The sequence below is a fragment of the Equus quagga genome, unplaced genomic scaffold, assembly GCF_021613505.1.
Source record: "Equus quagga isolate Etosha38 unplaced genomic scaffold, UCLA_HA_Equagga_1.0 146_RagTag, whole genome shotgun sequence".
Lineage (NCBI taxonomy): Eukaryota > Metazoa > Chordata > Mammalia > Perissodactyla > Equidae > Equus > Equus quagga.
This window is the reverse complement of record NW_025796728.1, coordinates 8,118,162-8,133,325: the sequence shown is the minus strand read 5'-3', so window position 1 is coordinate 8,133,325 and position 15,164 is coordinate 8,118,162. Positions and strand designations below refer to the sequence as shown.

The following is a 15,164-nucleotide window of genomic DNA, read 5'->3' as shown; positions in this document are numbered from 1 at the left end:
AGACCCACATCTTTTCAAATTTTAAAATCTCTAAACTTGGTGTTGAAAGGTAACTATAATACGAAATTATGATTTGCAGTGTTTTTTCTTCTTTCTTAGTGGAACATAAAGCATTGGTATGTGTTACATTCAATGGGTCTTAAACGAGATAAAATACAGTATTTTATATCCACCTTTCTTTATGAGTTCTCTTCCCCTAGTGCAGTGTAAGCTTTGTACATAAATGTGACTGTTCTAACCTGACACCCTCTCCACTGAGAACTTTCGCCATCATCTTCCTTCTTTTAATAACCTCTCTGCTCTTCGTATTCCTGATCCAACTCTCTTTTCCTTTTGTGGCTTTTTTCTTTTAACCTATTTTCACTTTCTTTCAAAAAATATAACTTTTAAACAGACTTTCTAAGTTCTAGTGTGATAATCTAATAAAAATAAAATGTGCTAATGCCATTTCCTTGGGATTAAAAAGATATCTAATTGCCTACATCTGCAAGTAACTGGAAGTTAGAGAGTCCTTTCCAGAAGCTCCTTGCTTGCATGTAGTTGATAATGAATAAGACTTTGTTGAATGTTTCACAAGCAATACAATAACACAGGCCCTCTCAGGTGGCGCTGGAAAGAACACTTCTCCCCAACCTTTCTTTTTGGTAAGGTCTAACACCTTCTCCCTCCTCTTTATAGTGGCTCAAGTGAAATCATTTTTTCATGTAGAGTAATAGGCTCATTTCTTTTGAACTCTTACTTCAAGAATGGCTCCTGGCTATAAATGCTTTATTTTAGGGGAAAAAAAAGAAACAAGAATCTCAGAGTTGCTCAACAGCATGACTCTGGTGTGGCAGAGACGTGACCGAGAAAGGCTTTCTTGGTTCTGACCTGTGGCTGGTGCCCCCATCTCCTTGCTATCCTTATTTCCCCTGCTAACTGCTGCACGTCACTTTCTCCTTTGCACTCATCCACCCTGCTTGGCTCTAAAGAGAGTGATCCCACAATGTAAGTGTAGATTCTACTAGAAGAAAGCGCCAGGTCCTTCCACAGAAATGTGTGGGCCTCTAGGACAAGAGACCTATTGGGGCCACCAGGAAACAGTGACATCGCTTAGGGAAAATCGATCCCAAATTACATACGAGAGGTGCTGCTTGCAAAATACTCTTGTTACATGCAAAATCAGAGTATTACTTACATTTTTCTTCAAATGGGCATCTCAAAATAGCCATCCTCCCCTTCCCCCCTAAATCCATAGCTAATGGAGTGAAAAGTAGATTCTTAGGTGGTCACTCACAGCATGGTTTGCTGTTTAGCCAAAGATGGAGGCTGGGGGGGTGAGGGTAAAGAGGGCAGTGATGTCTCCTTTTGATTCAAGTTTTCATCTCAGGTGACACTTTCCACCTGATGCCCAATACTAAGGTAGTCCTTAGGTAATGAGACTATGTGTTAAGTAATCACAAATAAGCTAATATTTTCCTGCACTTTACACTAATTTTTTCCTATTCATAACTGACACACTGGTTTTCACCTATGTAGTTGGGTTTCAGTATGGATCATTAAAAGCAACGTGGTTCTCCATGTAAAATGGCTCTTGGTTCAAGTTCATCGAAGGGATTGTCAACAGGGCTGAAATGTTTATGGTAAAAGTAATTATCCTAATTTCAACCAATATCATTCAATGTCTGGCCATCAAGAGGGCTCAAGAAATTGCAGCGTTTTCATCTTTCTGGGAAGAAGAGAAAGACAATGATTACAGGCAGGCCAGTGATGAGTTATTTCTGACACAGATATTTCACCTGGTATGGATTCAGGAAACAAGAGGTGGTCTGAACTTCAAAGTTGCTTAGGACTCACTGAGGACAGATGGCTTGCCAAATATTTAGGATTAGGAACTAGACAATACTACTCTGGACATTTGTGTCACCTGTCCTTGTACTCTGAAATTCTTACCCACAGTTCTGAACAGCTGATGTAAGTATCTGCAGTTGGTTGATCTCCAGGACACTATTTTCTCCCCCAAAGAAAGAGAAGAATGGGAAGTTAGATAGAAAATACCCCTTTGGGGATAAAACCCACAGTTAATCAACCATAATTTACAGAACTGTGAAAGCTATAAAATCCTACAGTGTGTTAGCCGCACCCATCTCTCTCTGACTTGGAGAAACTAGTAGCACTCTGGTTCCATTGCATTCTTTGGAGTTCTACCCACTCTCTCTGCTGCAGCCAGTGCCTGCCTGGCTTCGGAAGACCCCATGACTGCATCTGACGCATGGCTCAAACGCAAAAAGAGAAAACAGATTTACTTCACCTCTTGCTTCTCCCCAACAAGATAACTGCAGTAAATCTAATTCCAAAATATTCTGAACCAAACTTCAGGTCTATTTGGGGAATTCTTTTATTTATTTATTTATTTTTTTGCTGAGGAAGATTTGCCCTGAGCTAACATCTGTTGCCAATCTTCCTCTTCTTGTATGTGAGCCACCCCTCCAGTGTGGCCACTGACGAGTGTTGTAGGCCCCTGTCCAGGAACTGAACCTGTGCTGCTGAAGCAGAGCGCGCTGAACTTAAACACTAGGCCACTGGGGCTGGCCCTGGGGAATTCTTTCAAATGAAAGAACAGAAGGAAAATAAATTTCTGATTTGGCAACTGTTAAACACTGGGTTTTGTTTTTGCTTCCTATGTATATTAATGAACCAAGTGGGTAACTTTCTTCAATATTTTCTTCTTTTTGGATCAGCGGCCAAATTGGGTGGTGCAAAGACACTGAGTTAGGAAAAGAATATGACTTCTATTTATATTTATCTATCAGCCTTAAAACCTTTAAGTTTATTATGTATGCTATATTTTGAATGTATTAATATAGTAGAACACGTATGTAATGAACCAATAAATGTGCACACTGGTGGAGACATGCTCAAAAATTTTTATCAGTGGGCTGTATGACTAAAAAGTTTGAAAATATTGTTCCAGGTAAAGATCTTAATATCTTTTGTAAGCCACAGCAATGCAGGAATGAATTCAAAGATGTAAGCAAAATCAGTACCTTTTCAAATAGTGAAAAAATGGCTTTGGAACCCAGAGAAGATCTTGCCCTAAAGATGACTTTAGTACTCTGCAAATCCAGTGTCTCTAAGAGGCAGGCAATGCCTCCTGTTTCACCAGGGGCACAGACAGTTTGGGATCAGCTTAATCACTGGTCTGTCTTTGATCTACTCCTTTTAGTTTACAGTTGCTCATTAACTTTAAGGGGGAGTTTGCATGCTAAAAACAGACTATGCCGATTGAAACTTAACAAGAAAGGCGACAAATTACTGGAATAGAAGAGATCATTTGTTCAGTACTACTAGGGGCCTGCCTCCGAAGGCATCATTTCATTTTAATTTCTATCACAGACTAATAAAACACATATATCAAAGTCTTTAAAAATACAAAAGCCATTTTAAAGGAACAGGGCCACTTTTTGAAGAAAACTCAGGTTCACAGCACTTGGCCTATTTCAGTCTAATTGTACCACATCTAAAAACCACTTTTATATGGATAATGACATCTTTTAATAGGACTATGGTCTTGAGGCCTATACTCAAGAAAACTGCAGCTTAGACATAGGACAAGGCTAGTGGCTCATCCTGAAATTCCTTTTTGGCACTGGCAGGCTAAGGGCACTCTGTGCATGCCTGTTTCTCCAAATTTTCCACCTCACTGGCCAAAAATAAAAAACTATATATACATGCATGCATGCATACAGATGAGACAATACAAAGGAATGAGTTGCGGTTGGCTTGCAAGTAATAAGGCAGGGTACCTGGGATGCTCTCTAATTTTCTTCTGAGCTCTTCATTTTCTTGTTGCAGGGAAATAACCTCCTGCTCCAGCTCTTGGCATCTAGGACAGTAGCCTTCCTCTTCTTCCTCCTCATCCTCCTCTGGCAGTGTAGAAGAGGATGGGTGACCATGGGATTCAGACGTTGCTGGAGAGGTCCAGCCACCTAGTGTATGCACAGGGGAGGTTGACAGAGGATCCATGTCGGCCAGATGGCCATACTCACTGACTGATGAGGTGTTTGGAGTGGGAAAGCTTCCCGAGAGCAGATAATTTTGTAGGGAGTCAGTGAAAACTCTCAAAAAGGCAGAAGTTTGTTGTTTCCTTTGCATATATTGCATCTCTATGTCTACACTGTCTGAGGTCTGATTGTGGACTGCTTTCCCAACGTGACATTGCTCCTGTCTTTCAGGATAACTTGAGCCTTCCTGCTTTACGCAAGAAATCATGGATTGAGAATGGTTGGAGTCCAGAAGTTTTCCTCCACAATTTAAGAGGCTAAGAACTCGACTGCACTGCTGGGCAAAGGCATCCAAGATCATACGACTCTCTGAAACACATGAAAAGACACATCAGAGACCGACAGCCAAAGACAAGAGATAAGTAAGGTCCTCAATTTTGAGTTCAATATTCCAAAACATTAAAAATATGTATTTCTACTCTTTGTCAGAAACTGAGGTGACACGGTGAATCCACTTTTAACAGGATGCATAGCTTCCTGTTGTTCTGCGACTGGGGGGGTGCCTGATGAGCTATCCCCAGCCCCTCACTCTGGGAAACAGCCAGTCTGCGACTCTGGGCACTGTATAGAAATTTCCCTCTCGGTGGCCTTAACTGGCCGGCACAGGTCTGAAGTCACTCACACCTTTGGCTTCATTAATATCCTTACTCTAATGAATCGAGTCAGCCACTGCAGACTCAATTCCTCATTGATAGGAGGGCTTACAGCAATCATTACTTCTATTTCTGGAGTGCCCTCATGCCCTTGCTATTAATCAGCTGATACGATCCCTGCTGAGAGGACGTTGCTCCCAGATGCAAACTGGAGAGGAAAGATAAAGTCTTTTTGAAGAGCTCTAAGACATCTAACGGAAAACAAAGAGGGGGCCTATAAGGCAAATGATGATGGACCCAAAAGCAAAACTGTACGTGTCATCCAACATCTGTGTTCACTATTCTTTCTTTTCACTTATCTGCTAACTTGGTTTTGTCAAGGCCAATGTTGAGGCTGAGTATATCAGTATCATCTGAAAAGCAGAAGTGCCTCTTCTTAGAGCCTCTTCCATTTGATTGCCAAATCTCTTAAAATGGCAAGTGCCGAGAGTGCCAGTTAGTTCACGTAAACGTACTCTAAAGCAAATGAACTGTCAATTGTCAATCAGCAAAAAGCAAAAAACAAATGGAAAGCAATCAATTCACTGCAAAAACAGAGGGAAAAAACCCTCCCAAATTGTGAAAATGGGATTTAATGTTGTCAGTCTAAGTGTCTTGAAAATTTACCCTAAATATAATGTCACAAGGTACAGTCTCTTCTTTCCTGACCACCACCCAGAATGGGCTCTTTATAAATACACAGAGATACATTTTAGGACTTACATAGTGGTATGAAGATGCCTCTTATTTCCTTTCCCCAATACCCAGAATAATGGCAAGAAACAAAATACTGTCGATTTTAGATGCCAATAACTATTATTTGTGATAGAAACATAACTAGCTACTTGCATCTCTGAAAATTTTGACTAGCTGTATCTTCTTCAGAAGAAGACTCAAAAAACAAAAAACTTTAAAAATGAAAAATGGTGAGATGCTTGAGGGTTTCTATGGCGACAACGAATGAGAATAGTTGAGATGAGAAATCGATTTCTCCAGAAAATCCAGGATGTATGACTAATGAAACCACACTTCAGAAACCTCCATGCAGTACTTTACACTCCATTGTCTTCTTTTCTCTTACTATTCTTTCCTGAAGTAATTAAGGTATGGGGGGGGGGTCCAAGTCTCCTTTTTCTATTTAATTTAATAGAAATAAACTGTTTCAGAAGAATACATATGTAAAGCCCAGAGCGCACAGTGCCTGGCACACAGGGAGCACCCCTTACACCTCCCAAATCTATAAAACGCTACTGTCCCTAAATCTCTCCAAAAAATTGCAAGTCAGAACACAGAGGCCAGTTCTCTCCAGTACAGAAGAGGATTATAGACCACACATTCCATGAGGCCAGTGGGTCTGAGTGCACTGGGGTTTCAGGGCCAGCACAGTACCTCAGGAAATACTTACTGAACACATGCAGGAACTCTTGTAAATAAAGAGCAGATCTCAGTATACAGCATCTTCAAATTTACTTGGCTGGGGTGGGGGTGGTAAGACCACGCTAGGCAGGCTAAGAGTCCACAGGACTGTCTTCTCCTGGCAGAGAGCTTCCTCACTCTTAGGAGCAGTACTATCCTTAGACAGGTAGGAGGGCCCCTCCTCCTCCAGCCCACCCTTTCCCCATGGTGAGGACTCAAAACCCAGGAATTCCCTGCTCAAATTGCTTCAAGGGCCTGTGTCAGTCTCTTCCTGGAGCCATCCTCCCCAAGAAAGACCACGATGCCAGAGCTAGGCAGTCTGGACTGGGGCATCCATACGTGCGCATGTGCAGTCCCTCCTGGAGGAGGATGAAGCAGGAGTGGGAAGGGAAGGCCATGGGCTGGCTAAAAACGCCAAAGTCAAACTTGGTCATTATGAAGGTGTATTTATCAGTGAGGTGGAAAGAACACATCTTATTTAACATTTTGTTAGCTAGATTCATACCTTTTAATCATTTAGATATATGGTATGTGGGCCTGCATTTGTACTCTTGTCCTAAATTCCACAAATATTAGGCACAGGCCTGTTTTTTACACAATTATTTTGAGTGCTGAAGAAAGACCCAGAAGCCAGGTATAGTTTCAGGCTAGAACTGATTGATGGGCTGAAGAACAGCTAAGATAAAGTCCGGCTTGCTACCTTGAAGAAAAAGGGATGTGGATGTGGGAATATCTTTTACACACCAAACACTGGAATTGATGATGCCTCTGCCCCCCTGTCAGGTAGAAGGGAAGAACTGAGCTCACGATTTAACCCAAAACTTAATGAGGAAAGACCTCAAATATTTGGGTATCATTTCTTTACAATGACTGAAACCAAATAAACAAGAAAGTAAATGGTTGAACCATACAAGTGGGGAGATTTAAGATGTTGCCTTCTCATTTCTTGACTTCCGGATTTTGCTTCTTTTATTAGTATAATCAAAGGATGATATTGATTGAGAATTTTCAATTCTAGCACACTAACAGTTTTCATTCATTTTAATCCTATAATCCCATTCTAGACCTGAAGTTGTATTTACTGTTTGCATTTTAATCAGCATGGTCCCAACTGATTTGCAGCCGATATATCTTTAACATAACCTTGATGAAAGGAACAACATATGAAAGGAAAGGCTAAAACAGAATTGCTCAAATATATTTGTTCAATGTCCTAAAGAACATTCAGTAGTTTTAATCATATTGATAAATCACATTAGGGTATAGATTTTAAGGGAAAAAATCTAACTTAGGGACAAGCATGATTTGTTTTCTTAATTGAAGGATAAACTCGTAATATGCTGAGAAAAAAATCATTACGTAATATACTACACATTACAAAGATAATGTATTAAACTGCACTCAGAATATTGGAGAACAGCTACAATCATAAAACAGTTCTTGCCTGCAGTTTTTTAGAATGCTTCATTCTGAATGTTCTCAGAATTGATATGTGCAAAAATAGCAACGGTAACCATTAAAGTTGAATTTCTCCTCTTTTCAGTACTTTAAAATATCTGAATAATATTTTAATATCAATACATTGAAGAGTATGATGAAAAATATTACTACTACACTTGGTGGAAAATAGCAAATCTTTTCACTTAATACATATTGCAGCCAGTAATACTTTAACTTTCCAGACAGAATCTAATTAGAAATGCAAGTACTGTGCGATGCCCATTATCGCTAAGAAATGGAGAAAAGTTCTGTCTTCATATGAACACAATTGAATGGCCACTGATCCATGATTCTTAACTGAGCAAAGTGTGAACATGTATTTTGAAATTTTTAAACTGTTTTTTTTCCTAGTCACAGAACGCTCCACTCATATGATGGCAAGAAAGTCGAGTCAACAGTTTAAAGTGGGGCTTTAACCTACCTACTTTACCCCTAACCTCTCTAAAATTAAACACCATCAAATGTGAATAAATCACAATCACAAAGCACTCTAAAATGACCACTTCTCTCTAATTTATTTTGCTTTATTGAGCAGCCTGGTAGGACATAATATCATGCTGCAAATTGTGCCTAGTCTGATTCTAAAATCTGAACCCATGATTATTTTTTTAATTAAAAAATTCATTTCTAGAAATTCTGCTGAATTTAAGTGGTTTAATCTAACCTAAATCTGATAAGTGAATAAGAAGAGGGATGGAAACTCAGCAATCAAACACAGGCTCCCCACTTTAACGTCCTTCTTTGTGAGTAAAGCCTTGAATGGAATTTGCCCATCACAGCATATCCCCAAGAGTATTCCGTTTCTATGAAGGAGATCACAGTAGTCGAGATTAGTGGTAACCTTTTGATTTTAGCCCAGTGAAGGGTGAAATATATTAATATTAGAAATGCAGAAGCAGAAAAAAATTTTTGCGACCTACTATCATGGATCCATATATCTACTAAAAGGATTTCCAGCTCATTCAAAATAGATTATTTCCTTAAAACATTAATATAACTTCTTTTTAAGAGAGGACTTCATGGCAGAGAAAATAGAAGTCAGAAAATGAAAGCATCTTTGGGAGCATCACCCTTGTTTTAAATCAATGAACTATGTCTTTTAAAAAAAATGCCACCCAATTTTTTTTTCCTAATGGCAAACATCAACACAGCAAAACAGGATGCAATTTTTCTAAATAAATAAATCAATGATGTGTCAAAAATTAACAGATGAGTTAATATACTTGGTGCTATCAAAACCAGATGGTGCTTCCTAATATTCATCCTGCTCAGTCAATCCCTGAATATTTTCTGGACCATCGGTATATAAAATAGGATGCTGCTATTTGTGATGGCAAACAAAAGCAATCATGCCTGCCAAGCACATACTATAACAGGCAGCATTTCAGCTCTGCTAGACAGAAAGTAATTAGAATGCTTTTAATGTCCAAAAGAATGATGCTGATAGGCTGCCACAGATGTGTAGATTTATGAATATTTATATGGTGGTTTATAGCTGACACTTTTATCAGTTGAAGAAGATAAAATATCTGCCTGACTCAAAAGCTTGACAGTCAGGTTAATAAAATCTCATTAAAGAGAATGACCTATGCAATTATATAGGATTTATTGTAATTCATTTTTGATTGTACTCTGCTTAAAGATGCAATTTCCCATTTCCTGATGCCAAATTTAGGCTGCATATCAAGATCTATGTGGGTTTTAACTCTAAGCCTCCCACAGAGGAAAAATATGCTTTTAAAACCATGTTATACTACCCCTTTTAAGGAAAATTATATTCTTCATGGAATTTTATAAGAATGTTGAAAAAATGTATTTTTAAGCACATATTTCTCCTCTCAAAGGTTCATGGCCCTTAATGGCAAATAAGATTTCCCTTCAACCCTTTCATTTGTTCACTGCATTTCCTCTGGATACTCAGTTACCTGTCTTCTTCTATCGTTGACTCATTGCATCACCCATCGATGTTTTTGACAATTTTCAGTTTACTAGGCGGCCTGAGACTTTGCAGGAACACTTTTGTGAGAGTGCAACAAACCAATCATCACCCCCACCCCCACCCAGTATGCCTAAAAGGCTGGCTGGCTGTGCTCACATGCTCATTGGTTCAAAGTGGAACCACTAGTTCCTCAAAGAGCCAATCAGCTCTTCAGGTGACTGTCCCTCTGATGGCCACTCACATCACTGTGCCTGTTAAGAGATGGCTTTGTTCACCAATGATTAATATTATAGCCACAATTGATGATGGCTAGTACTATGACCTTTTATTTTTGCCCCAGACCATTTTCCTCATTGCATGGAAGACACCTACCATCCAATTCCTATCCTTCCAGCAAGGACATGGCATCCTGCCCTTGGTGCTATCAAGCTTATTACTTCTCTACGATCTCTCTTAAAAAGAAGACAGAAGCAGCAGCCTTGAGAATAAAGGAAATAAAAATAGGAAGTTTGAGGGGCATCAGCAAGGCCCTTTTCACTCCTGTGGAGTCAGTGATGTGATTTCCACCTGGGCCAGGGATAAAATAAACTAGACAGGACATCAGAAGACACACTGAAAGAGAACATTTAGAAGAAGGTGAGAAGGAACAAAACCAAACAAACATACTCCTATGAACGAAAGAGCAGAGAAACTGCCAGAGTAGGAGGGACCACAGAAAGGACAGCAAGTGACTGGTGCAGAAAAAAGAAAAAATACAGGAAAAATAGGAAGGGATAAACTATGGATAAAAAAGAAAATGAGAGGGGGCGGATTTATAGTGTACAAAAGGAAGTAAAAGATTGAAAGAGAGCAAAGACTGAAAGGAGAAAGCAGGATGAGACTGAAGACGGAACTGGACAGATAAAAAGGGGGAAAATCCCCAAGGAACAGGGTGGAACTGAGGTTATGCAAAGGAGTAAGCAAAATACAGAAAATGGGAAAAGGACTCAAACTTCTGAAAAACAAGATAAAAATGAAGAACAGAGTCGAAAAATAAACATAGGCATGTGCAAGAAGTAGTATAGAAGAAAAGAAGAACCCAAACCTGGAAAGAAAGAACACAAAGCTCTTAAGAAGGGGAGAAAACAGAAAAAAATAAGGAGGAAAATGGAAGTGAGTGAGTAGCCTAACAATAAACATAAAAATACAATAGAATGCTGGGCCAAGAGCAACTGAAGAAAAACACACCCACAGACAATAAGGACACCAACAGGAGAACCCCACTCAGAGCCGTCAAACATCTTCAAATCAGTGAGGGATGTGACAGAACAAGTCTTCACTATAACCTGTAATTAGATTTTCTTTCTCAAAACCAATCCTTCATGTGTCAAAATATTGACAAACAACAGAACATTAGCGTAGGCATCTATAACTCATTTAGAGACAATGCTCATATTTCCACTACAAAAAAAAGCCTTGATTCACCGATATGCACAATTTTGGGGGCTCGAAATGCACTCCAAAGTGCCATAAAAGGCCTGAGGAGGAACTTTTAGCTCAGACGAGGGGATAAACGTGGCCACGCGCCCTCAGGGAACGGGGAGCGCCCTTGGGCGCAGGGCGCAGAGCGCAGGCCCCAGGCTGTGGCCTTTCCACCAGCCCTCCCTCCTCCCCGCAGCCCGGCCGGAGAGCTGGCTTTTCCCAGGCGGCCGCCTGCAGGCTCCTGGTCAAGGACAGGAGTCTCGCCCCCTGGGGTGGGTGCTCCCCACGAGGCATTTCCGCAGGACCCGGGCCCAGACGCTCGGGACCCCGCGGGGCAGCAGTGTCCCCGCGGCAGGAGGAGCGTGGGCGGCGGGCCGGCGCGCCTGGGGCTCTCCGGGCCGGGGGGGAGGGGCGGGATGCCGCCTTCCCCGGAGTCGGCCGCAGGGACGAGCGGCAGTTCCACCGCGTGGCTGGGGCAAGGCGCCCACCGGCTGGGACTCACTCGGGGGTGGGTGGGGAAACAGAGGCACAGAGAGACGGGCCGAGACAACGCGCGCACGAGAAACAGAAGCGCACGGGGAAGGAAAGAGCCCGAGAGCCAGCCGAGCGGACCGCGAGAGTGAGAGTGCATCAAAGAGGTGGAGAAAAGGGGACCAGAAGGCAATGGGGGTGGAGAGAGAGAAGGAAAAACAAACGAGGAGAGAGGGAAGTAAAGGCAAGAAGTGGAAGGAAACAAGTGAAGCTGCGGAGGGTCACGGCAGGGCGTCCCCGAGAGCCGCCAGGGCACTTCCAGCTTCTGCGGGAGCGGCGGCGGGTGTCACGCTAGGCTGCTTCCCCGGCCCCCGCCCGAACGGTCGCCGCTGCTGACTGACCACGGCGGGCGCTTCTTGGGCGCCAAGCCGGATCCGAGCGGCGGAGCCACCTGTTAGGAGGCGCGCGCGCCGTCGGAAGCCCCGGACGCGGCGGCGGCGCGGAATCCTCCAGAAGTTGCTGCCCGCGCTGGAGGCCTCCGGGGTGCGCTCCGACGCCCCGACTCTGCCTCAGCGGGGTGTGCGCGCCCGCCGCTCGCCCCTCGCGCCCCTCCCGCCAGGCCCGGCGCGCGGGGGGGTGTCCGCCGTCCCCAGCCTCTGCCTCCCGGTCCCCACCCCGCCCCCGGCCGAGGCGGGGAGGAAAGTTGCGCCCGAGTTGGTACCTGCGCTGAGCTCCAGGCTGGCGCCGTCGCTGCCCGCGCCGCTACTGCCCGCGGCGGCCGCCGGGCCCGGGCCGTACCTGACGACGGCGGCGAAAGACGAGGATGAGGCGGCGGCGGGGGCCGCGGGCGGCGGCGCCGAAGTCCTCAGGTGGCCCTGGGACGCGGCGGACGTGCAGGACGGAGACGACGACGAGGCGGCCGCGGCGGCGGCGGCCCGCCCGGGCCCAGAGGGGTAGGAGCTCTGCGCCTGGAACGGCTGCGGCGGCGGCGGCGGCTCGCTGCTGCTGATGGAGACGGCGGCGTGCGGCGCGAAGGGCGGCGGGGGCGGCCGGACGTGCGGCAGCTCCACCAGGGTGGGTCGGTCGTAGCGCTTGGCCAGCGCCGGTCGCTTGCTGGGGAACGTCTTGAGGACGCTGTAGGGGCTGCGCTGCTTGTAGATTTTGGGGACGCTGGGCCCCTCCTCCGCCGGCTGCATCTCCTCCTCCATGCTGCGCCTCGGGGCCGGTCCCGGCTCGCGCGCCCCCTCCCCGCCGGGCGCCGGGCTCCGAGGGTGTCTCCGCCGCCTGCCCGCCGGCTCGGGCCGTATGCGCGCTTGTGGGATGGTGTGTGTCTGCGCCGTGGTCGCCGCCGCCACTGCCGCCTGTCGCTAAGGCTGGCATCGCTGAGCCCCCGCGCGGGGGGCTGCCGCCCGAGTGCTGATTGACAGGCCGCCTCGCCAATGCCTGGAGGGAGAAAGGAGGTAAAGAGCAAGTGTTTAGGGTAATATCTGCTAATGATAATGGGGGCGGGGCGGGGCCTGGCGCCGCCACCGCCCTCCGGGTCGGCCCGCGGGATGTGTGCCTCCGACGGGGGGAGGGAACGGGAGAGCCCAGACCTGGAGGGCGCCCTGGTCACAGGAGGAGGTTCCGGCCAGGGCGAGACTTCGGAGCCCCAGTTGTGGAGTTGAGGCTTCTGCTGCCGCAGGCGGGGTCCGGCTTCGGAAGCGAGCTCCTGGCGCCCCCTAAGTGACCCGAAACTCTCGGGGGTGCAGAGAGGGTCTGGTAGTAGTTGGGGCGGGGCGGGGCGGGGTAGCTCGAGTGCGTCTGTGCCCGGGGAATGTATTACAGCCAGTTCTTCTGCGACTCGGGAATTGCTCCCCCAACCTTCTTGGAGGTCTTGACCCAGCTCGCTGCGCGCTGGGGTTTTGCTCATGCCCAGCACGAGGCTTTCGAGTTCCTGCTGATCCTAAGAGCGCACAGGACGTCGGACTTTAACATTATTTCTTTAGTTCCCTGTAGGGGCCCTGAGAGTGCATAATAGAATCATTTCCCCCATTCTACAGATGAGAAAGTCGAGGTTCCACGAGGAAATTGCCCACAGTCAGGAGTGTATGGCCGATTTGCGCAGATGCATCCAGGTCATTTGAATTCAAAATCACTTTCTTCTCATTGCAGGTAGACTGTGCAATTGAGGGAAAAATATGACCTGATACCTCCCTTTGGGGTGGTGATTAGCTCCTTCGGCAACGTCATTTGATACGCTTGTAGGACCAGTGTGGCCAGAGAACTCCCAGCTCCTCGCTGCATCTGGGGCTGCCAGGCCAGGGTTTCTGGACGACACACAGTTTCAGTAGTTGTTTGAGTGACAGAAGAGCCTCTGTGGTTTGGAGGAGGATCCCTATGGGGTAGAGATGTCTTCACCTCTAGAGGAGTGTCCTGGCCTCTCAGCCAATCTTTGGAGCAAATCACCCCACTCCTAGGCCAACTCTCTACCAGCGTACTCCCTCCCAGATTTGGTTTCCAGCCTTCAGTCTTCCTTCTCCCGCTTAGAATTCTTCTTGCAGCTCCTTGATGTGTGACCCTTATCTCTGCACTCTGAAGTTACATTCCTTTTCAAAGCTTTCCTTTGAGTCTTGGGAAAGTGACTCCTTTTCTTTTTCTGGGGGTTCAGGTCCTTGGCCTCTCATTTCCCAGATCTCCTTTCCTTTGGAAGCCTTTTCTTTGCTGGTTTAGCTTCTGTGTTTCTCCACCCTAGATAGTCTCCCTCTCTCCTGCAGCCTCCTCAGATCCTGCTGTGGTTCCCCCCTCTCCATTTATTAGAGATGAAATAAATAATGCCATAAATAAAAGTATTTGGGAGTCCAGGAACTGTCAGGGCTGATTAGGGCATAGAGGACATTTTCTTTCTCATTATGCAAAAGCATTTCATGGGGAAATAAAAGAGGTTTCATTGTAACTCATGCATGTCATATTTCAAGGAATTCAAGATATTAATCATATTTAACATTATTTGCAGCGTTTCTCCCTGGCTTCTGAAAACTGCTAAATGAGGACACGTGGATCACTAGGAAAAAGGGAGACAAGCGTGTGAGGGACAGTTAAGAAATAATGAAATGCTGGTAAAAGACAGAGAGAGAGAATGAGATGCCAGGGAGATGTTTCTTAGGCACATAAGTGAGAAATGGAAGCTTCTTGTGAGATGTGAGACAGCTGAAATTGAATGATATACTGGAGGAAATAAATGATAACAAACCTCCCCATACTTTTCTTTCTATAAAGCAATTCTGAATTTTGCATTGAAATGTTTCCCTCCCACTTTACTCCCAGATAATTTGCCAATAAGTCTGGCTTTTGAAAAGAAATTGGGGTGGTGGCAGTGTGCATGTGGGTCTAGAGGGGAGAAATTCTTGAGTCTTTCTACTGAAGAAGTAATTTCCTATACCTGGGAGTTTTCTTTTTTGCTTATGTATTTTTAATTTGTATCATCCTTACAAGTTAAACACCTTAAGAGACTGGGAACAGTACTTCTGTTGTTGTGTTTTACCAACTAAAAGGACCTGCCATCACATACATCAAAACATAATTGTTTCTATAAAACTAAATACTAAAATTATTGGTTTAGCTTTAAAAAAAATAGGAGTCGGGGAGGGTTCCTAGAGGAAAAATAGTAGAAATTTAAAAATGATCAGGTTTCAGATCCTCTTGCTAGTAGTCACGTATGTC

The 15,164-nt window shown here is 44.8% G+C and overlaps 1 protein-coding gene across 1 annotated transcript in view; it reads right to left on the bottom strand.

The window, feature by feature from the left end:
* The window catches only part of LOC124232923 (BEN domain-containing protein 4), a 30,259-nt gene extending 17,467 nt beyond the window's left edge, over nt 1–12,792 (bottom strand). Inside the window, exons 1-2 of the mRNA XM_046649834.1 lie at nt 12,184–12,792; nt 3,786–4,352 (exon numbers count right to left, since the gene is read on the bottom strand). Of these exons, the coding sequence (XP_046505790.1) occupies nt 3,786–4,352; nt 12,184–12,670 (1,054 nt within the window). The 5' untranslated portion in view covers nt 12,671–12,792. The remainder of the gene's footprint in view (nt 1–3,785; nt 4,353–12,183) is intronic.
* Between the last annotated feature and the right edge of the window lie 2,372 nt (nt 12,793–15,164).